The following is a 25295-nucleotide window of genomic DNA, read 5'->3' as shown; positions in this document are numbered from 1 at the left end:
TGTCTATTTGAATCCGAAACTTAATAAATAGCCAATAAATTTTAGTTTTAATTTGATTTCTGGATAAATCAATAGAAAAAACGGTTAATGAGATCCTCCTTATGTGAGCACTACCCTTACTTTATTTCAACGGGTAAGATCTTGGCACACATACAATTTCAAAAAAAAAGTGGGTCCTATATATGAATAACAAATCTTGGTCATCCATCCTATCATGAGGGCAATGCCCACATGGATAGGATAAAATAAACCAGAAAAAACGATAGCCAACTATATCTCAAATAATTGTGATAAGTTTTTTTAATTGTGTCTATTTGAATCCGAGACATAATTTTAAATGGTGAAAGTGATAATAGGTAAACATTAAGAATAAATTAAGTAATTTAATTGAAAATTGAATTAATCATTAAATGGAATTTAAATAAAGTAAAATCAGAGTCAAAGTGGAAATATTATTAATTAATTAATTTAAATGTCGATTCGACCGTTACAAAACACGCGTCATTGTATCCGTTACTCCAAAAGTGAGCTGCTCCAATATAATTTTGTTGTTACACTTCACTTCACTTGGGAGGGCGAGAAGAAAAGAAACACACACAAATCCGTTCAGATAGTGTGAAAAAATGGTTGCAAGAAGCCCACCGAAGCAGCAGCGGAGATTGGCGGCGGCGCTGCCACCTCTCAGTCCCTCTCTTCTCAGAGAAACAGTTAAAAAGGTACCCATTTCTGTTTGCTTTTATCGTATCATGTTAACAAATTCTGGATTTGGAGAAGAAGTGGTGATTTGTGTGTCGTATCGAAGGTGGATAAGTGTATGGCTCGATTGCAAGAGCTTCAATACGCAGTGAATGGCGGGAAGAAAGTGAGTTCAGGTGAGAATCTTAGTCCACGCTGTAAACAGCAGCGTACGAGGTACGGATAATCGGGAACTTGGTTCGTCTAAAAGTTTGAAGATTTTTTTCAGCGCCCATTGATTTTATTTGTTGTTTGATTATAAATTTGAAGGATGAAAAATGTTAATTCCCGAAGGTCTTCTCCAGGAAAAATGCTAATAGATAACACAGGTTCTTTTACATTTTTTTTATTAACATGTTGTGGCTGATCTATGATTCAGTTGGTTGTATGACAAAAATGAGTTGTGGTGTGCAGAGGAATGGAGACGAATGTCGCTTCCAGCTATGCTTTTAGGAGAAACAATTGGAGAAATCATGAAAGCAAGTCAATTTGCAAGGAATATAGTGGAATCAGTCGCCATTAAAGATGACCCAAAAACTCCAATCACCGAAAGGAGGAAACACAGGTTGAATGCAGACGATTCCAAGATCCATGAAAGAAGAAAGAAAGAGAAACAAGCCGTATTGCGAACAATCCGATCCCAATCCAACATCCCGCTTATCCAACGGGCAAGATCCCGAATAAACTTCAAGGTTTCACCAGCTGAGAAAAGGGAGTGTGACAAAGAAAACTCTAGGTATATAGCTAATCGAGTATCCCCAAGGAATGCACCATGGGCTAGAAAGACAGTATTGTTTCCGAACCCATTATTCCTTTCGATGTCTCCCACGTCTCATCATCAAAAGTTCGGCAAGACTATGTCCCCTGTGATTGGGAAAAGGACGAGTATTCCGCACAAGTTCTCGATCAAGTCTCCTCCGGCTGGTTCAAAGTTTCAAGTGAAGATTAAAGGCCCTCCACTTTCGATTTCTCCTACAAGACCAGTGGGTTTGTCCAAGAAATTGCCGACTGCATCAAAGATTGGTAGATCATTTTCGCCATCCAGGATAGCAAACAAACTGATTTCGCCATTGAAGGGGAAAAAATCTGTGCACAGGAGCAGTGACGTAACCAAGATGATGAGCGGACTAAAACATCGTCCGGTGATGTCAATGTCAGTTCGATTCTCACCTCGGAGAATTTGAGTTTATCTTCTCGATGATGTCTATAGCGAGAAGCAGCAGCATATAAGAAATTTTATAATTTCCATGGTTGATAGTATTTCTGATTTGCTAGCCAGTTTTAGTGGTGAATATTATATTCAGAGGATTGTCCATATAATGGTATATTCTCTTTATTAATCATCCTTTTGAAGTCTTTTTTCCCTCAAAATTCATTTCATGTTTTACGTGTCCATCTTCTTGGGGGTTGGTATATGGTTTCCTAAGGCCATTTCCAATAATTATTATCATGTAAAAGCAGAAGCGGGCCACAGAATGGATGAGGGCTAAAATCCTTCATAAGTAGGCAAAATCCTTGTTTCAGCAGTGTTGTGTGATAAGAAATGAATGAAATCGGTAACATTTACGTATGTCTTTGAAAATCCGATCGGCTGGATATATTCGTTTCTATTTGATATTTTATCTTTGAATTCGTTTGTTGTTCGATATTAGATATGATATTTGAAAGCATGTTTGAAATAATTACAATGTGTTGTAATGATTCGAGTAAGTGTTTGATATGTTTCGTTAAGGTCCTGATGTTGTAGGTTATGATAACTGTTAATTAGTAATAATAAGGGACTTATCAGTTAACCATGAAAAATGAGATAATTTTCAATGCTATGTTTATATTTTGTTCGTATTATCTTCATCATGCCTATAATCAAAATTATGATTTTGTATACCTATATGTATCATTGGTATTTTTTGTGCACAATCAACCCGCACTTGCTGAATGTTTCTCCAAGCACCCATCCTTACTCTTCCTCCCTATATAAGAATGAAGATCAGTTAGATGAAGATGAACAAGCCATGTTTTGGGGCTGGTGATGAAAGACCGATTCGAGATCAATCCTATTTAAATTTAGTTTTGTTAAGTTATAATTTGCTTTTGCATTTCGTTGTTTTGGATCATATTGTAAAGACGATTATTTGTTTTTATAAAATAGACCGGTTTTGATTATTTGATTGCTACGAAGAAGGATGGGTGCTTGGAGAAACAAATAATCGTCTTGGAGAAAGTGTTTGATATGTTTCGTTAAGGTCCTGATGTTGTAGGTTATGATAACTGTTAATTAGTAATAATATTTGCATCACAATATTTGCATCAGTAATTTTATTTGCATCAATAATTTTATAAAATTACTGATGCAAATAAAATATTAGTAATAATATTTGCATCACAAATAATCGTCTTGGAGAAAGTGCTTGAGGAGTTCTCGACGGTTTCTATTTTAAGCGACACAATATTTGCATCAGTAATTTTATTTGACTTATTTAGATGCAATTATTTACTTGGGTAGTTAATGAATATAGTTTTTATACGCGTCACTAGTATTGGGTTTTGTAAACGATTCACAAGTTTTCTATTGATAATTTTACTTAATGCATTGTACAAGTATTTATACTTGTACATAATTTAATCTGTCTTATTGTGTTTACTAAAGTTTATATGTGTGATAAATAATACATTCCGCTGCACATTGTGAACAGTGTTGACAACACCGATACACAACACCAAAATCTGATACACACAAATTTAGTGTTTTTGCACTTTTATGTTAAACAATCCCTACTAGTGGTATCAGAGCCAACTCTTAATATACTAAGCGTTGATTATGATTACTTTTTTGTTTATAAAGGCAAAAGTGCAATGGACGTGTTGTCAGCTAACTCTGCTTTTCGACCACAGATTCTAGATGGATCCAACTATGCGCTTTGGAAAGTCAAGATTAGGATTTACATTAAATCTATTGAAGAAAGGGGTTGGCTATGTGTTTTGGATGGTTGGTCTCCTCCTAGAACTGTCGACACTGACGGAGATAGTCGCATCAAACCAGAGAGTGCGTGGACAGTCGATGAATTCCAAACCTCGAATTTCAACTCGAAAGCGCTTAATGCTATTTTCACTTCTGTTGATGTCAACATATTAAGTCTAATCACCAATTGCATCTCCGCCAAAGCATGGGATATCCTTCAGAAGCAATACGAAAGATCTGAGAGTGTACGCAGAACCAAACTAAGGATGCTAACCTCAAAATATGAAAGTTTGAGAATGGAAGGGAACGAGACTATTGTTGAATATGATCGAAGATTGCATGACATTGTGAATGAAGCCTTTATTCTCGGCGATCCTATGACGAATGAAGGATTGGTTAGCAAGGTGCTCAGATCCCTTCCAGAAAGCTTCAACATTAAAATCTGTGTTTTTGATGAATTTAAGGATACTTCTACACTTAACCTAGAAGATTTGATCAGCTCACTCAGAATATTCGAGATGAATCTAGACTCACAAAAAAGAGACAAAGGGAAGGTTGTTGCATTGCAAGCTTCTGATGACTCCTTCGATGAATTGATTCGGGAAGTTAATGAGTCTGACCAATGTGAAGATTCGATCTCGCTGATTACAAAGAAGTTCGATGATTACCTAAAAAGAATGAGAGATACAAAGCAAAATTGTTAGGATCAAGCGTTTACCACTAAACCAAAAGCTATAGCTGTTAGCTAAGGCGCAACTTTATTTCCTTATACTTGTGAAAACATAGAATGCACATACTTGGGTGGTAATGAGTCTGGCTGTCTATCTGCTGATGATGTCTCATATCCCTTCGGCCATGTTTCCAGCAAAGAGTATTACCCGGTTAAAATCTAGTGTCACTCTTTTATGACCTACTTGGCCAACCAGATCAAACTACACAAGGTCAACAGTTTGACGCATGAGAACTTCCCAAGAGGTCACCCGTGATAGTACTAATCTCACTCATGCACACTTAATTCAACACACCCCCCCCCCCCCCCCCCCCCCCAAAGAAGTATAGAAATATGCTTCTTGGGAGACTTCAACCCATGACCTCGCTTTGATACCAATTGTTAGGATCAAGCGCTTACCACTAGGCCAAAACCTATAGCTGAAATGTCAACTGCTCGTTTTTCTTAAAAAGTACTAATTTCTTTTCCTTCTATAGTAATTCTTGGCCGAAACCTATACATACTGCTCGTTTTGACACCGTTTTAAAATAAAATATACCAACTATATTTGAAATTTTAAAGAAAGAATTCAAAACGTAAAATCGTAAATCGTTTCATCAAACCTAAACTTAGCAATATTCAAAATAAAAACTAACTCTAACAATCTCTCAAAACCACTCAAAAAGCATCATAAAACTCGTAAAAATCTTTATCATAAACTTTAGATCATAAGTGCGGAAAACTAGCGCTGGTTCTCGGGTTATGTGCACCTTCAGTCCAGTAAGATCAATCATCAAGTCCCTCAACTTCAACATCATGCTCACCTGCATTGATCACACCTAGTGAGTCTATTGACTCAGCAAACAATAACCATAATAACGAATAATTCATATACAAACATATACAACAGTGAAAATACTTTTACTTAAAATAACATTTCATGAACATGCATAAACATAAATATAAACATCTTCCCTTTCATCATAAACATTCTACTTTTCATCATATACGTATATGTTTTCATTTTCATTGAATTCAGATCGTTAATTGTGATTTTCGTATCAGCTGAATGTCGATGGATCCATCTAAGTATTACCACATACTGGGCGGCGGGAACATCAACGACACTCTCACCCGTCAACTGAGTCTTGGCCTTACATATCATCGTTTCATCATAATCATCGTATCATCGTATTAGTCACAGTTACTTCACTTCCTTCAACATTTCATGTTTTCATCACTTTAAAAAAAATCAAAGTATGCATAAATCATTTTTCTTTTAAACTAAGCATGCAACATATCTTTTAGTATTAACGTTTCATCATAAAATTCCATAAACATTTAAAATAATATATCAACATATTTTACAGTATTCAGGGCACTGCCAAGACCTTTACTATTTTCGGGTGTAAAATGATCGTTTTACCCCTAGACGACGTTTTTTTACTTCCGTTGACACGACCATCCGAAATAATTTTTTAAGCTTAAATTAAATTTCTTATATTTTTATTTGGCTTAAATTCATGTTTTTCTATTTATTTCGTAAATATTAATTCGTAGAGCGTTTTAATTCAGAATTAATTCAAATTTGATTATTAAATTCTTAACCTTTAAACATAGAGTTTTTATTACCTAATTTAACCTTGTGACCCATGGACCACCCCCGTAGACCCACGGTTCAAGCCTTAACCATTTAAGCCCATTAATTCGAACCTTAGCATGATACATCGGGCCATGTTACGCTACCTTCAAGCCAAGCCCGAGCCACCTCAACCCAAACTCTTCCCATGCCCCCTATGGACCCTACTGACCTGCCATGACCCCTTGAACTAGCCCCTAACCCACTGCAACCTCTGCACGTACACAAGAGCATGCACGAGCCCCTCATGTATGAACCTAACACTCCTATTGTAACACCCTTCTTCTATACTTGACAATATTAATGATATGTATACTCATAATCAAAATAGAGTTTGAATTATATACCTATTTATGAAGCAATTCAAACAATGGATATCAATTTGACTGTTTATAAAATTTTTGGCATGATATCCCTACATTTTGTAATAGCCAAACACTCAAGCAACAACATCTATACGTATGTCTAAGCATATCTTCATATACAAACATACATCATATCGTTATACATATAGTTATAAACGTCGTGAAACCTGTTTCAAACCCTGACATAAAATCCATTATAATACATATGCGAAGCTGTACAATAAGACATCCAGGTTCTTATCGAGGTAAGGCACATCACAAGCATCCATTGGCGAACCGGCATCGTATGTATCTTCATTATCTGATCCTGTAATACATGAGCTACGTGAGTTTATAAAACCCAATAATTTGGCACTTATACGTATCAATATGCATCAAAGGATTATACATATCAAGTCGTGATCAACAATGAATCTTTAAACCATGTCATACCATAGCATATATTCATGTTTATTTCTATACTCTAGACTCATTAGCTGCCCTGTACTACCATGCTTGCTTTATTATATAGCTACTACTGTGTTGGACATCAGGGTGCCCTGTGACAACCCCACGTCCCATGAACATATATTGGCCAATAGGTTTGGTGGACTTAAAACCACCCATGATGTCAACTAGCTCATATATCATATAAAAATTAGTCATTTTATTTTTCTTTTATGTTCATGTTCATGACATAGCACCTATCTTCAATATTCATGAACTTCTTTCATATTTAATACATAAAAATGGAATATGGTGCTATGCTTTCATCAATAAACATACTAACAATGTACATAAAGAAATAATCAATGGAAATCATTTGAAATTCATAATATTACTCATGTATTACTTCAAGAACATGTCAACTTACTGTTCAAGCGTAGGAATACTAGTTTGAAACGATGTGTTTCGCTCCTATACTGTCAAATATATCAATAATTCAGTCACTTTATACTAGGTGAAAGTCATCCCTTTATGATCCTCTACATATATTACAACCATTAAAGATGAACACTTACAACTCTAGGATCATCTTGAGGTGGAGAATTCAATTCTAGCTTCAAAATGAAGAAGAAGAAGAAGAAGAAGAAGAAGAAAAGAGCATTTGGAAGAAGGGTTCCCGTGTGTTTCTTGTGAAAAAGTGGAGATGAAATGGTGAAGATGCTTAGAAAATTCGAAACTTATCCTTTCTTATACTCAGCGGCGCTCAGGTGGTAAGATCGTGGAACTTTCTGCCAAAAATACTGAAAATGTCGTTCAGTGGCGCTCGGGCAGTAATATTCTACCGCTCGAGCACAGAACTTTCTGTAAAAATACTGAATTTGTAGTACAGGGGCGCTCGGGCGGTAACATCTTGCCGCTCGGGCGCAAACATTTTGTCCCTGCACACAACTTCATCAAAAATCGCTCCAGAAACGTCTCTTTCTTTCATAATTTGAAAAAGTGGTAAACATGAAAGTTGTAGCGCTATGTCTTGGCTTGTATCCCCAATTGGTCTCATGTCATTTGAAAGTATGAGTAAAATGTTATGCTCATTCTCCCAACATTTGTCGGTGCAAGAACGACGATACACACTACACACTTTGGGACGATTTTGGCCTTGTTTCCCAATGGATTTGGAAAAAACTCAAAACATAAAAGTTGTAGCCTTACTCATTGAATTTCTAATGAAATTTGCCTCATATCAATATGATTCATATTCAAATACTTATGCTAAAAACCATAAGAAGTATCATAGTTTTCATTCTCGTTTCGTACATTTAAATATCAATGTTCATGACACCATTTCATTCACGCATCTTATTGTCATTATTCAATCTAGTCACATATTCAATCTCATTATCGTTATTTCAATCAACACGTGAAATATAATGAGCCAAATAACCGCATAATAAATGAAATAAACGCATCATTAATCATTTGTACAAGTAATCCGGCATTACAATTCTACCCTCTTTCAAAAAATTTCGTCCTCGAAATTTGACGTACCATATAGTTCAGGATACCTCTAATGAATTTCGTCTTCTCGGTCCCAAGTTGCTTCTTCGATTGCATGATTGCGCCATAATTGTTTCACTAAGAGTATTTCTTTGCCTCGTAACACTTTTGATTTCCTATCAAGGATTTGGACTGGCCATTCTTCATACGAGAGATTCGATGCAAGCTCCAATGGTTCGTAATGATAAACGTGAGCTGGATTGGCCAAATACTTTCGTAGCAAGGAAACATGAAAAATGTAATAAAAATTTGACAAATTCGGTGGTAAAGCAAGTCGGTATGCTCTGTATCCTATTCTGTTCAAGATTTCAAACGGACCGATATATTTTGGACTTAATTTTCCCTTCTTACCAAAACACAAAATGCCCTTCAATGGTGATATTTTTACAAATACATGGTCACCGACATGAAATTCCAATTGACGACGTCACACATCAGCATTCTTTCGACTCTGAACAGTGTATATTCTTTCTCTAATCTTGTTTACCAATTCTGCTGTCTGTTGCACCAATTCAGGGCCTAATAACTTTCCTTCTCCTATTTCATCCAAATGTACTGGAGATTGTCATTTTCTACCATATATAGGGTGTCATTCCAATAGTTGACTGATAACTATTGTTATATGTAAACTCAGCCAACGGTAGTTTTCTAACGTCCGAAAAACCAACCTACGTAAACCACATGCATGCAAAATTATTTTAATTGCTTAATTATTTTATTTAATTTATTTTTTTATGCTTGCATGATATTTATTAAATGATTAAAGATATGATTGCATGATTAAATGATTATATGACATGATTTCATAAAACTGTAGGATTTTACCTAAATATTCGATAATAGGCAGGGAGACCGGGGACGACCAAGACTAGAATAATTATTTTTCATTAAATATTTTCAAGGTTTCCTAATATGATTAGAAATGATTTAATTTTTCTAAAAATGTGGGAGTTCGAATTATTTTACGAGTCGAACTCGATTTTACTCGGGAAGCCGCTTTTGGGCAAACAAAGGACTTTTAAAATATCAAATGCATTATTTATGAAAAGTAATTTTTATAAACTTTCATGTTTTAATTAAATTAGAGTTATTGGACCCAATTTAATTGTTTTAAGTAGGTCCAATTGCTCCTATACTTGGAGGCCCAAAACCAAAGCCCATTATCATGTTAATTAAATTATAAATAGGACTCATAGCTTTCATAACACCACAATTCAACCTCCTATCAGCCGAAATACACACACAAGCACACACATTATTTTCGAAATTAACAAGGAAGAAAAGAAGGAGTCTTTGTCTCCCGTTCGTCCTTCCCCGCAGACGATCACGTATTCGAGCGTTTTAAACGCAAAGGCACGTTTACTAAACCTTTTCGACGCATCATTCAAACTATTATATGCATGTTTTATGTATTTTTGCATGAAAAATATTGTAGTTTTAATCGCTAAACGTTTTGTCAAATATTTTCAAAGTTTCGACTATTTAATACTTTGTTTTGAAACGTTATGATTCCCGAGGGTTAAGCTGACAACGTAAGATGAATTATGAATGGAACATGAACAAATTAAAGGAAAACAAGGCTGGAACCAAGAGATGGCAAGGGAAGAGATAAGTCGAGGTTTCATGGGTTTTGCTTGATTCAAGGGACTCGACTAGGGTGCATGGGGTGATGGGGCTCGACCAGGTCTTGAGGAGGGTTCTTATCGGATGTGGTTAGGTCCTAGGAGGAGTCCTATCATGGCTAGGAATCGAGGGAAACACTAGGGAAGAGTCCACGGGAGTTGGGACTCTCCCCCATGCGCATTCAGTTAAGTCTCGGGCTAGGGGGCTTTCGGCTTGGTATGGGGCTGGGCTAGGTGGTCTAGACGGTGTTTTAGGATGGTCCGGTGAGGGTTAGGAGGGGCTGTGCTTGGTGGTGGTCTGGGTAGAAACCTCCACGCAAGATAGCAGCAGCAGTCGTGGGGTGCGCGCAGCTTGTATCTTCAGGCAGGGCTTCGTGCGCCTGGTCCATGGTTGGTAAGGGTCAGGTGGGTTCGGTGGTGGCTCGGCTAAAAGATTCCTAGTTAGCCAAGAGTCCTAGGCGAGAGGGAAGGGTCTCGTGCGGCTTTGAATCTTCTGTCCAGGAAAGTTGCACGAGCTAGGGTCATGTCATAAGGGTTAGGGATGGTCAGGAGGGTTCCTAGATGGGTTGGCTAGGGTTTGGCTCGAGGTGGCTCGGGCATGGCTCGAGTAAATTGGGAGATGGGTCGGTGTGTTTGATTGAGGGTCATATTTCAAATTTAATGAAGAAATATTGGGACCATGTGTCCACGGGGGTGGTTCATGGCTCGGCTCACAAGGGTAGATTAGGTATTAAAAATATTATGTTAAAATTTGGGAAGAAAATATTAAGTTTTGAATTTATTCAGGAATTAAACGCCTCAAGAATAGTTAATTCAAGAATTAATCGAAAAGAATCGAATTAAGCTGAATAAAATTATGAAAAATTAGATTTAAGCTTAAATAATTATTTGGGATAAGCCAATGTCATTAAAAGTAAGAAAAAGATAAAATCGAGAAATTATACGTCTAGAGGCAAAACGATCATTCTACACTTGAGAAATACGTAAAAGCTTGATATAACATCCCGAAGGATCATCATGCATGTTAAATTATATTTTATGATTTAAAATGATGATTTTTATGAAAATATGATATTTTATGATTTATGGTAAAGCTGTGCAATTTTTACTGTTAAAATGCTATTTTTGGAAAGCTGCGATATTTTACACTTTTTAAAAGAAAATGAAAAATATTTTTGAGGGATGTAAATTGACTGTGACAAAAGATAAGATATATGATATATGATTTTATGGGGATAATGTGAGGCCCAAGGCCTCAAAGGGACCCTGTTTACGCGACAAGGCCCCATAGAGACCCCAACGATCGTATTTTCATGGTGGAGCCTAGTGCCCACCGTCATGGGCCATGTAGAGCTAAAGACTGATTAATCGACCAAATGATAAAAGCTAGTTACTTTCAAGGATCAAAATTCATCCAAAATGATAAAAGATTGAAAGCTTTACGATTTTTATGATTTTATAATATTTGATTTATGCTTAAAAGTTTTTCAATGATTTATTTACGCTTAAAATTATTTTAAATGGTTTAATTATGTTTAAAAGTTATTTTAAATAAAAATATGATTTTTAAATGAATGTGATTGTATATGTATTATTTGTTATTCATGTTTAGAACGTGATGAGTCATTACACTCACTAGGTTGGTATGATGCATGATTTGATGATATTATGGGAGGCGCTGACGATTGAGTGGATCGAGTGCTGCAGCACACTCCCGATGGACCTTTATTTTTCACACTAGCTTGATAGATAATAGGTTTGAAAAATTTATGTTAATGACTTTATTATGGATTTTTATGCTTTATTTTATTGTTAGTTGATCTTTTTAAAGGTGACGTAGGATTTTTTGTTATTGGAAGATTTAGAGATTTATTTTATGCAATTGAAGTTTAAAATGCTAAGTTATTTTGGTCAATGAAAATGTTAATTTAGTTTGAATGGTGATTTTCGAAGTTTATGTTTTTTTTAAAAAAAGTCGAGGTCGTTTCAAGTTTACTGTCCCAACTGCCTGGAAAGTCAATAGTACAAGCATTCAACATATCTTCTAAGATCTGATTCACTCGTTCTGATTGACCATCAGTTTGAGGGTGTAATGCTGTACTAAATGCCAATCAAGTTCCCATAGAATGATGTAAACTTTTCCAAAATGGAGACGTATATTTGGGATCTCTATCAGATACAATGGACACTGGGATGCCATGAAGCCTCACTATCTCTTTGATGTATTATTCAGCATATTGATTCATCGTATATGTGGTCTTCATCAGAAGAAAGTAGCTGATTTTGTAAGCCGATCGACAATAACCTATATAGCATTTAATCATCTTTGTGTTCTTGGTAAATCAAGGATGAAATCCATTGTAATATATTCCCATTTTCACTCAAGAATGGGTAATGGTTTCAGGAGTCCTGCTGGTCTTTGATGTTCAGTCTTGACCTGTTGACAAGTGAGACATTGTGCAACAAATTGAGCAATGTCCTTTTTCATACCTGGCCACCAAAATAATGGTTTTAAATCTTTGTACATTTTTGTGCCTCTTGGATGAATCTAATAGGGTGTAGCATGAGCATCTATAATAATGTCGGTTCTTATCGTTCCTTGTTTTGGCACACACAATCTACCTCGATATGTCCACATTCCTTCCCCATTCAATTCAAAGTTCAAATTTCTTTTTTCCTCATCTCGTTGTCTCGGTTGTTGTAATTCATTAACTGCACTTTGTTCAGCCTTGATTCTGTCTTCAAGTCTTGGTCGAACCATGAGGGTTGATAACCGGATTGCAGCTCCCTTTGGAATAACCTCAATCTGCAAGTTATGTAAATCCCATAAAATTTGTTCTTGTACTTGCATTGCGGCAATATAACTGGATTTTCGACTTAATGCATCTGCAACAACATTGGCTTTACCTGGATGATAATTAATGACACAATCATAATCCTTCACTAATTCCGACCAATGTCATTGTCGCATATTCAGTTCATTTTGCGTCAAATACTATTTCAAACTCTTGTGGTCAGTGTATATTTCACTAGCTCACCATACAGATAATGGCGCCATTTTTTCAACGCAAATATCACTGCTGCCAGTTCTAAATCATGTGTGGGATAGTTCTTTCATATTCCTTCAATTGTCTTGATGCACAAGCAATCACTTCCCGTGCTGCATTAAGATTGCTCATAAACCTTGTTTTGAAGCATCACTATATACCAAAAAATTTTCTGGTCCTTCTGGAATAGCAAGGACTGATGCTGATGTCAATTTTGTCTTTAACTCTTGGAAAGTGCGATCACATACTTCGTTCCATACAAATTTCATATTCTTTCGTGTTAAAGCAGTCAAAGGCAATGTTCTCCTAGAAAATTCTACTATAAAACGATGGTAATAACCAGCTAACCCAAGAAAACTACGTAGCTTGGTAACAGTAGTTGGTCGTAGCCAGTTATTAACAGCTTCAATCTTGCTTGGATCCACAGATATGCCTTCTTTTGAGATGATATGGCCCAAGAATGCTACTTTTTCAAACCAAAATTCTTCCATCTGGCATATAAATGTTTATCCTTCAAAGTTTGCAAAACTAGTTTCAGATGTTCTCGATGCTCCTCTATGGTTCGTGAGTAGATGAGAATATCATCTATAAATACAATCATGAACTTTTCTAAAAATGACTTGAAAATTCTGTTCATTAAATCCATAAAAGCAGTTGGTGCATTCGTTAGTGCAAATGGCATTACAAGAAATTCATAATGCCCATACCTGGTTCGAAAGGTAGTTTTTGAGATATCGGCTAACTTCACTTTTAATTGATGATAGCCTGATCGTAAATCAATCTTCGAGAAGATAGAAGCTCCTTGTAATTGATCAAACAAATCATCAATTCTAGGGAGTGAATACCTATTTTTGATTGTCACTTTGTTCAACTCCCTATAATCAATAGATAGACGAAGGGTACTATCTTTCTTCTTCACAAATAAAACAGGTGAACCCCACGGTGAAAAGCTCGGTCTAATAAATCCTTTATCAAGTAATTCATGTAACTTTTCTTTCAATTCCTTTATTTATGTAGGAGCTAATCAATAATGAGCTTTTGAGATCGGATGAGTCCCTGCCACAACATCAATCACTGGGGGTAAGCCTGTTATATCATCGGGAAATACCTCTGGAAATTCACAAACAACATCTGTATCTTTTATCTCACGAACATGTGGGTCAATAATTAAAACAGATGCTAAATACCCTTGACACCCATTCTGTAGTAATTTACATGCCTTCATACAAGAGATTATCAGAAGAGGTAAGAATATATCTGCACTTGTTACTGTGAATGGTTCAGCTCCTACTTGCGCAAACTTGATCATTTTCATGCCACCGTCAATCGTAACTCTATACTTCGAGAGCCAATCCATTCCCAATATTACATCAAAATCAGTAATTTTCAGAACTATCGAATTGGCATACATCTCACGGCCTTGACATATATTGAACACCCTCGCACAATCTGATCTGTATGTATTTCTTGCCCGGAAGGTAAAGCTATGGTGAGTTGTGTCTCTGTTGTACTTGCTATAATGCCCAGTCTCCATACCAACGATTCCGAAATAAAGGAATGTGTGGCTCCTAAATCTAGTAAAACAATCGCAATGATACCAGAAATCAAGAACATACCAGTGATCATTGATGTATTTGCATCTAGTTCCTCTTTGATCATCGAGAAGAGGCCCCCCTGTACTTTCTCAAAACTCCCTGGAAAATTTCTGGCGAGATGCCCTAGCTTTTTGTAACGATAACAAATATTGGTACCTTGCATACATTCACCGCCATGGGGTTTGGCACATTTAGGACAAGGTGGTCTGTCCTGTTCCTTACGTGGAGGTGGACCTTTGCCACGGAGTTCCTCTGGTCGAGTACCTTTGCTATCGGTCCTTTTGTCTTGTCCTGTTCCTTGACTCTTCTGAAAGTACTGTTGACATCGCTGTTGTCTGTCTCTGTCAATGTCTTGTTCATCCTGTTCTGCCATAAGTGCTCTTTCCACTATCTCCCCGTATGTAACAACTTTCGACATTCGTACATCTCTTTTAATTTCAGAGCGAAGTCCCCGCATGAAGTGTTCTCCCTTACTTGTGTCATCCTGTGCAATATATGGTACATATTGAACTCCAGCCTCGAATAATTGTATATATTCAGTCAAGAGGATTCAGACGTCGAAATCGATCATACATATCTGTTTGAACAAGCCCTTGTCTTGGTACTTGGACTCATGCCTGCTCATGTGTCATCCGCTGCATTTCAAGTAATTGTTGTATTTGCTCTCCATGGAATTTTTCTTGTTGTTGGAGCAGCTGAGCAAATTCGTCTATAGGTCGTGGCGCACTGCCTTCACCTTCCGCTGCCGGGGCCTTGCCCTTAGATGACTCTCCGTCATGCACTTTATGTTTGGGTGGCATTGTCACTTAGCCTACTAGTAGGCCACATAAAAGCACATAACTTAGCATAAACTATGAGATACAAAGATACTTACTTGCCGAGTTCCCCATGTATGGATGAAGTGTAGTGTCTTCCCTCTCGAAGAACCGTGGGCTCTGATACCATATAACGTGTAACACCCTTCTTCTATACTTGACAAGATTAATGATACTTATACTCATAATCAAAATAGGATTTGAATGATATACCTATATTATGAAGCAATTCAAACAATAGGTATCAATTCGACGGTTTATAAAATTTTGGCATGATGTCCCTACATTTTGTATTAGCCAAACACTCAAGCAAAAACATCTATACGTACGTCTAAGCATTTCTTCATATACAAACATACACCGTATCGTTATACATATAGTCATAAATATCGTGAAACTTGTTTCAAACCCTGACATAAAATCCATTATAATACATATGCGAAAACTATACAATAAGACGTCCAGGTTGTTCTCGAGGTAAGGCACGTCACAAGCATTCATTGGCAAACCGACATCCTATGTATCTTCATTACCCGATCCTGTAAACATGAGCTACGTGAGTTTATAAAACTCAATAAGTTGGCACATACACGTATCAATATGCATCAAAAGATTATACATATTGAGTCGTGATCAACAATGAATCTTTAAACCATGTCATACCATAGCATATATTAATGTTCATTTCAGTACTTGAGCCTCATTAGTTGACCTGTACTACCGTGCTTGCTTTATTATATAGATACTACTTTGTTGTACGTCAGGGTGCCCTGTGACAACCCCACGCCCCATGAACATAAATTGGCCAATAGGTTTGGTGGACTTAGAACCACCCATGATGTCAACAAGCTCATATATCATATAAAAATTAGTCATTTTCCTTTTCTTTTATGTTCATGTTCATAACATAGCATATATCTTCAATATTCATGAACTTCTTTCATATTTAATAAATAACAATGGAATATGGTGCTATGTTTTCAGCAATAAACATACTAAAAAAAACATGTAGCAATAATCAATGAAAATCATTTGAAATTCATAATATTACTCATGTATTACTTCAAGAACGTGCCAACTTACTGTCCAAGCGTACAAATACTGATTTGAGACGATGTTTCTCACTCTTATACTTTCAAAAATATCAATAATTCAGTCACTCTGTCTATACTAGGTGAAATTCATCCCTTTATGATCCTCTACAAAATAACAACCATTAAAGATGAACACTTACAACTCTAGGATGATCTTGAGGTGGAGAATTCAATTTTAGCTTCAAAATGAAGAAGAAGAAGAAAAGAGCATTTGGAGGAAGGGTTCCCGTGTGTTTGCTGTGAAAAAGTGAAGATGAAATGGTGAAGATGCTTAGAAAATTCAAAACTTATCCTTTCTTATACTCAGCGGCGCTCGGGAGGTAAGATCTTGCCGCTCGAGCGCGGAACTTTCTGCCAAAATACTGAAAATGTTGTGCAGTGGCGCTCAGGCGGTAATATTTTACCGCTCGGGGGTGGATATTTCTGTAAAAATACTGAATTTTTAGTACAGGGACGCTCGGGCGGTAACATCTTACCGCTCGAGCGCCAAACATTTTGTTCCTGCACACAACTTCATCAAAGATCACTGCAGAAACGTCTTTTTCCTTCATAATTTGAAAAAGTGGTGTAAGGACCGTGTATCATATTATCGTAAATCTCATGTTGATTATCGATAATTATGAAATTGTCATGTGATTATGTATATGATGTATATTATGACAATGAAATTGAGAAAATGAATATTGAATATGAATTGACGTTGTAAGAGCTTGAGTGGAAAAGCCGAACGCCAATAAAATACCAAAACCAACCTTTGGTACAGAATATGTGGCGCCCGGGAGGTAGAAAATGACCGCCCGAGCGCCAGTGTGGAATAAGGGGTGTTCTCGGACAGAACATGTCGCGCCCGAGCGGTAATTTTTGACCGCCCGAGCGCGGTGCAATTGTACTCGGGGACAAAATGTCTCGCGCTCGGGCGCGAGAATTCTACCGCCCGAGCGCGAGAGCAGTGAGGATAAGATTAAGTTCTTTTCTTACTTTTTGTCATTTCTTATTCGGTAATCTCGAGAGAATTGAGAGAATTTCGGTTTTCTTCCGTCCAAATCGATTTCGAAAATACGAAAGGCCCAACGAAGCGATGCTCAGATCCAAAAGTCGAAAGAACTTGTATCTGCAGAACATCAATCTGGATTCCAGATTTCTTCTGATGGTTCTTTACGACTTAATGGTCGGCTGGTAGTCCCTAATGATTCTGATTTGAAATCTTCCCTTCTTCGAGAAGCACATTGTAGCAAATACAGTATTCAACCTGGAGGTCGAAAGATGTATTTGACATTGAGACCTCAATTCTGGTGGAAACGTATGAAAAAGGACATTGCTGAGTTTATTTCTAAATGTCTTGTCTGTCAGCAAGTAAAAGCCGAGAGAATGAAACCTGGAGGATTGCTCCTATAGTCTCGAAATCCCGAAATGGAATTGGGAACATATTGCTATGGATTTTGTGACTCATTTACCTCGTTCACCCAAGGGCTGTGATGCTATTTGGGTCATTATTGATCGGCTTTCAAAATCTGCACATTTTATTCTGTATGAACGGACTTATCCTTATAAAAGAATGGCCCGTTTATACATCGAGAATGTAGTGAGACTGCACGGTGTGCCAGTCTCAATTGTATCTGATCGTGATCCCATATTTGCTTCTAAATTCTGGGGTAGTTTTCAGGAAGCGATGGGTACGCGTTTGGCTATGAGTACTGCTTATCATCCTCAAACTGATGGCCAGACTGAGTATACGATTCAAACGTTAGAGGATATGTTGCGTGCGATTGTGATGGATTTTAGAATGGGATGGCAAGATGCCTTACCATTGGTTGAATTTTCTTATAATAATAGCTTTCAGACGAGTATCGGTATGGCACCGTTTGAAGCTCTATATGGGAGACGATGTAGATCACCGTTATTCTTGGATGAGATTGGAGAAAGACAATTGACTGGACCTGAAATGATACAGGAAATGAACGATAAGATTCAGTTAATTCGGCAGCGGATGAAAGCTGCTCAGGATCGTCAAACGAGTTATGCGAACAAACGAAGACGACCCTTGGAATTCCAGAAAGGTGACAGAGTGTTTTTGAAAATATCTCCCTTTAGAGGCACTGTTCGATTTGGCATGCGAGGGAAATTATCTCCTCGATATGTTGGTCCATACGAGATTCTTGATCGAGTTGGTGATCTTTCATATCGATTGGCATTGTCACCAGCTCTATCTGCTATTCATGATGTGTTTCATGTTTCTATGTTGAGGAAATATGAACCAGATCCATCGCATGTGCTTGCACCTGACGAGGATTGAACTTGATCCTTCTCTTTCCTATGTTGAACAACCTGTTCGCATTATGAAACGAAAGGAGAAGATATTGCAAAATAAATCGATTCTGTTGGTTCGAGTACAATGGACACGACATGGTGTGGAAGAGTCGACGTGGGAATTGGAAAGCAAAATGCGAGATTCGTATCCGCATTTATTTGATACTAGTCCATCTATTCCATTGTATTCGATGTATTCTGATCCGTTTACTGATTTTACTTTTGATATGTACTATAACTGGTAACATATATATGTTTGTCAATGTTATGTATATAGAGATGTTTGAGATTTCGAGGAACGAAATCTTTTAAGTGGGGGAGAAATGTAAGGACCGTGTATCATATTATCGTAAATCCCATGTTGATTATCGATAATTATGAAATTGTCATGTGATTATGTATATGATTTATATTATGACAATGAAATTGAGAAAATGAATATTGAATATGAATTGACGTTGTAAGAGCTCGAGTGGAAAAGCCGGACGCCAATAAAATACCAAAACCAACCTTTGGTACAGAATATGTGGCGCCCGGGCGGTAGAAAATGACCGCCCGAGCGCCAGTGTGGAATAAGGGGTGTTCTTGGATAGAACATGCCGCGCCCGAGCGGTAATTTTTGACCGCCCGAGGGCGGTGCAAATGTACTCGGGGGCAGAATGTCTCGCGCTCGGGCGCGAGAATTCTACCGCCCGAGCGCGAGAGCAGTGAGGATAAGATTAAGTTCTTTTCTTCCTTTTTGTCATTTCTTATTCGGTAATCTCGAGAGAATTGAGAGAATTTCGGTTTTCTTCCGTCCAAATCGACTTCGAAACGCTGTCTAAACGCGAAAAAAATTATATATTTGTGATCTTCGCGTCGAGGGCTTCTGACTGAGGTAATTTTCTTCTGGTTCCAGCAGCTCTAAATATCAAAGTGCTGGAATATCATGTATTTGAAGTTGAAATTCCTATATGTGGTACAATAACCGACAATAAACTCATATTCGAAGTCGGAATTGAATTATATTATGATTTGGATTTGATATGAATTTTTGAAGTTTCAAATGATATTTGAAACTCATATTAATGATTTTGAATTATGTTATTGATTGGAATAAGTATGTTATTGATGTAGATAAAGTGTAATATCAATATCTTCAGGCTACATCAGTTGGAAACGAAGAATTGAGGTATGTTGCGACCGGGTAACATACGACAGGTATCTGTATTATATGATATATGTCGGATTGATTTGATTGATTGGAATGAGAATACATGTCTATATGCCTTATTTGTTGATTGATGTGGCATACATGACATTGAGATTGAGATATCGATGTATAAAATAAATATTTTGTTAACACACATCGTTTGATGCATACATCGATATATGACATGGCACGTTGAGCTATGATCCTTGGATACCCTGATATGATTTGATTGGATTCTGGGGTTTGTGAACAAAATTGCTATGTTGGTATTATATGGCCCGTAAACCATAGACAATTGTGGCCCCGATGATTGGATATGAGATTTGAGATTTGATGGCGCTTTGTCGACGCTATCATACGAGTATCCCTTATTGAGGTCGGTGTGCCAGCTCGAGCATTGATTTGATAGCGATTCGATTGATTCTGACATGTGCTCAGTGGATGGGCATTTGACTTGACACCTCCACAACATACATGCATTGCATACCATATATCATTGTTTAGATATCTGTGGTATATATAATTGGTTGTTCCATACGGAGCTTTGCTCACCCCCAAGGGGGGCTATTGTTGTCTTTGTGTGTGGACAATGGCAGGTACTCCAGGATATCAGGAGACCGGAGACGGTACTTCTGGAGGGAGCCACAGCTTGGGCTGAGGTTTTATGTTTATGTCTTGTTCCCAGTATATATGTATATGTATCTATATACCGAGGCATGTCCCGAGGATATGAGTTGTTTGTATATGATTGGTTTTGATTACGTGTGGGCAATGTTTATGACGTGAGATTAAATACTATTTTTAGTATTCAAATAAAATGATTTGGGCTCATTGTAAAGAAAATTTAAACTCGTTTTCCGCTGTAATTAGTTAACCCTAATCAGATTGCATTGTAATAACGATTAGGAGCTAAGGGCCCACAAGTGGTAAACAAGAAAGTTGTAGCCCTATGTCTTGGCTTGCATCCCAAATTAGTTTCTTGTCATTTGAAGGTTGGAGTAAAAGGTTATGCTCATTCTCCCAACATGTGTCAGTACAAAAACGACGATACACACTAAACATTTTGGGACGATTTTGGCCTTGTTTCCCAATGGATTTGGACAAAACTCAAAACTTAAAAGTTTTAGTACTCATTGGATTTCTAATGAAATTGGCCTCGTATCAATATGATTCATATTCAAATACCTATGCTAAAAACCGTAAGAAGTGTCATAGTTTTCATTCTCGTTTCGTACATTTCAATATCAATGTTCATGACACCATTTCATTCACACATCTTATTGTCAATATTCAATCTAGTCACCATATTCAATCTCATTATCAATACTTCAATCAACACGTGAAACATAATGAGCCAAATAACCACATAATAAATGACATAAACGCATCTGTAATCATTTGTACGAGTAACCGGACATTAGACCTATTGCACTAGAACTCCTACCCTCGAGCCACCACCGAGCCCAGCCCCTTGTGAAGCCATCACCGGACCTAACCTAGCTCAGCACTGACCACCCTGGCCGAGCCATGACTCCCTCGCACAACAATTATTCCTATTAGCTTGGGAATAGTCCCAACTTGCATGGGCTCTTTCCCTACTATCGTGCTTGAGTCCTAGCATGGCTAGGACTCTTCCTCACCCCGTGTCACGTCCAGCCTGAGCCCTGGTCGAGCCCTGGTTTGAACCGCACGCCGCAAAGTCTCCTAACCGAACCTTAGAACCCTACATGCACTTCTGAATCCCAAACAATTCGATTAGGCCGGTCCGACGTAGCTTTGGTTTGGGATTATCTTAGTAGGTAGCTCTTTTCGGGCCGCCCTAGCCGCCATACCTCTATTAGACTTAAGGAGCCTCACCGCTTGAATGCAAATAGGCTGAACTCTCAGTAGGATTTGAACCCAGATAAAGAAGAATGGAGAAGTCCTCCATTGAATTGAATAGGGTACCCCCGTTTTTTGGTTCCCATTGGGTTTACCTTGTTCACAGGTCGACCCCATCGCTTAGTGGCCGAGGGAAGCCCCGGTCGGCGGAGGACCAGGAAATCACTCGACCCCGTCAGGAACGAATGATCAGTCGAGACAAAAATTCTTTACTTCAGAAGCAATAACAGAAAATCATTTCATATTATAATGTAATTTGATCAAGCTTCCTCCTAGGCGTGTGCAGACCTTAACCATGCATCATATGGCCATTATACTCGTTTAAGAAAACTTCCCTTCTTGATTCCCTAACATGGAAGCCGCTTCATGCGATAATATATCAAGTTCTGGAATATGAAAACATAATTTATTCAAACGAAAGTGCATAAAAAGAAATTTAAATTCATGGTAAACATATTTTCATGCAAACACAATTCCAATACGTAATAGGGTGTGATAGATGAGAAAAGAAGGTTTATGGTGTGCCTTTGCGTATATTATGCACGACAAACACGTTGAGAAGCGAAGAACAGCGACGAAGAACCTTTGCTTAATTTCCTTTGCAAAATCGTGGCTTTTCCTAGAGAAAAACTCGTGTGTGCGTGTGTTTGAGGAGGAGGGGAGAGTCCTTGTTGTTGAGGGGAAGGGGCGTGTGTTATGAAAAAAAATGGGGAGGGTTTAGGCTTTTTAATATTTGATATAAAATTCCTAGTGTAAGCCTAAGCCCATTACAATGGTATAATAGGCCTAATAAGCTCATTAGTACATATTTAAAATATTTCGTTTAGGAAAGTTCGTGAAAATATTAGTCGAGTCCTCGAAAAATTTATATTTTCGTCGAAAATTGAATACCGTTAAAAATTACGACTCGGCGTATAAAATAACCTAAAAACGCCTTATTTTCAAAATATCAAATAGCATCAACCTTATTTTAAATAATTAAAAACAATTATTTGATAAAAATATTTTTCTGTTTTCAGCCCTTGGTCTCCGTTCTTCGATCGCATCTCGAATAACCTTTAAAAATACGGTTTACATGAATTCTTGTAGAAAATACATTTTATACATGCAATTATGCATATCATATTCAATTAAGCAATTAAAATCATTTAATTAGCTATTTTCCATTTTCTCCTAGATTTAAATGCAGTTTGATTACATCATCTTAATTTTGGACCTTACAATAGTTGTTAGCTAAGGTGCAACTTTATTTTCTTATACTTGTGACAGAGCAGAATGAACCTACTTGGGTGCTAATGGGTCGGGCTGTTAGGCCCATGAGTCCGAGGAGGTGCGTGTCTATCTGCTAGGTGTTGTCTCATATCCTTTAAAGATCAGTCTTATCCTTTCCCTACCGTTGGCCATGTCCCCAGCAGAGATAGTATTACCCGTCAAGATCAGGTGTCACTTTTTTACGGCCCACTTAGCCAACCAGATCAAGCGGCACAACGCCAAAAACTTGAAGCATGAGAACTTCTCAAGAGGTCACCCATCTCAGTGCTACTCTCAATCATGCACGCTTAACCCAACAAAAATCATTCAACCACCGAAACCTTTGTCTGTCATTTTTGAAAAGAATAAGAGACCTGTCCTTTCTCAAGGACATCTTAAACCAAGGAATGAATTGATGGCTCGACCACATCTTAAGAGACTAGATTCGGTCTAATGCAAAGATTGTTCTGGACTCGATTATTATGCAAATTAATGTGCAAACAGACTTCGTAAGAACAAAGGCATGACCGTCTCTTTTAGTGATGATGACTCAGAAGAAGAACTGGAATCCAGTAAAAGAGAATATCATTCTTCCATGTCTGCAGCTTTGAAAGAAAAACGCTGGCTGCAAGTCAACCCGCTAGGTGTTGCCTCAAGTGCTGCAACACCGGGTCGTAACACCACTTCAAAACCTTTGTGTCTCAATGCTAAAACTAATGGTAACTCGAGCAATCAAGAAATCCAGGATGTTGATTCGGATGAACTCTCCTTAGAAAGTGTGCAGACTATGTACAAAGAGCTATACAAAGATTAGATCAAAAGAAATAAGATAATTCGACCCTCTCTAAAATAATGCAGACCTGAAAGAATATGTGTCTCGACTTGAAGTTGTGTTAAGTAAAAAAGATCTCGAGCTTTGCAGAGTCAAGGATGATCTTGAGAAAGCCTAAAAAACACTTGCAAAATTCAACTCGAGTTTAATAAAACTTGATTCATTGCTAATGGGTTTCTTGATTGAAGGAAAATAAGATAAGGTTTACAAACTACGAAAGGCCTTGTATGGTTTGAAGCAAGCCCCTAGATCTTGGAATTGCAAAATTGATGGGTATTTTCTCAAAAATGGTTTTGAAAGAAGCAAGAATGAACCAGCTCTATATATGAAAAAGGATGGGAAAGATTTTATAGTGGTATGTTTATATGTTGATGATTTGATTTACTTTGGAACTAATACGATTTTTTTTTTTTGAAGGAGTTCAAGGAGAAAATGATGGCATTTTTCGAAATGATTAATCTTGGAATGATGAAGTATTTCCTTGGCATTCAAATAAGACAAGCTAATGGAGAGATTTTTCTCTCACCAGAAAAGTACGTAGATGATTTGTTCAAAATATTCGGGATGGCAAATTGCAAGCATGTTAGCACTGCAATGATGCCGAGTGAGAAGTTGCAACTAAATGATGGGTCTGAAAAAGTGGATCCAAAAATCTATCGAAGTTTTGTTGGATCACTTATTTATGTTACTCGTACGAGGCCTGATATTTCATTTGTAGTTCGTGTTGTTTCAAGATTTATGCCCGATCCTTCCAAAGTTCAATTTACTGCAGCTAAATGAATCCTAAGGTATTTGCAAGGAACAAAAAGCTTTGACTGCATTATGTCAATGATCAAGACAACAATTTGTTTGGGTTTACTGATAGCGATTGGGCAAGATCTCAAGATGACAGGAAGAGCACTTCTGGATACATATTCTGTCTTGGCTCAAAAGTGATTGCTTGGAGCTCAAAGAAGCAAAAGACAGTTGCTCTATCATCAGCTGAAGCTGAGTATATTGCAACAACAGAAGCATCATGTGATGCAACTTGGTTAAGGATAAATCTTGGTGACTTGCAGCAAGTTCAAAGTCAGCCAACAAAAATTTATTGTGATAACATGTCACTTGTGGCAATGACAAAGAACACAGTGTTTCATGCTCGTTCAAAGCATATTGAATTTCGACATCACTTTATTCGAGAATTATTAAGCACAAAGTATATTCAAATGGTGTTTATTAACACATATAATCAAGTTGCAGATTTTCTAACCAAAGCATTTACCAAGGAGAAAT

General features: G+C 37.3%; 1 protein-coding gene across 3 annotated transcripts; it reads left to right on the top strand.

Moving 5' to 3' along the window:
* Window positions 1-549: 549 nt before the first annotated feature.
* Window positions 550-2071, top strand: LOC142526834 (microtubule-binding protein TANGLED). Of its 3 annotated transcripts, none has more exons than XM_075631451.1 (4): window positions 554-716; window positions 803-912; window positions 1006-1064; window positions 1150-2071. In XM_075631451.1, the coding sequence occupies exons 1-4, from the start codon at window positions 624-626 to the stop codon at window positions 1917-1919; spliced, it is 1032 nt and encodes a 343-aa protein (XP_075487566.1). In that variant the 5' UTR covers window positions 554-623; the 3' UTR covers window positions 1920-2071. The 3 variants fall into 3 exon arrangements, with proteins under 3 accessions (XP_075487567.1, XP_075487566.1, XP_075487568.1); XM_075631453.1 differs by having other exon boundaries at window positions 660-716; window positions 803-872; XM_075631452.1 differs by lacking the exon at window positions 1006-1064 and having other exon boundaries at window positions 550-716; window positions 803-872.
* The last annotated feature ends 23224 nt before the right edge of the window (window positions 2072-25295 follow it).

This window comes from Primulina tabacum, chromosome 15, assembly GCF_025594145.1.
Source record: "Primulina tabacum isolate GXHZ01 chromosome 15, ASM2559414v2, whole genome shotgun sequence".
Taxonomy (NCBI): domain Eukaryota; kingdom Viridiplantae; phylum Streptophyta; class Magnoliopsida; order Lamiales; family Gesneriaceae; genus Primulina; species Primulina tabacum.
Note: the sequence above shows the minus strand (reverse complement) of the source record. Positions and strands in the feature narration are given on the sequence as shown.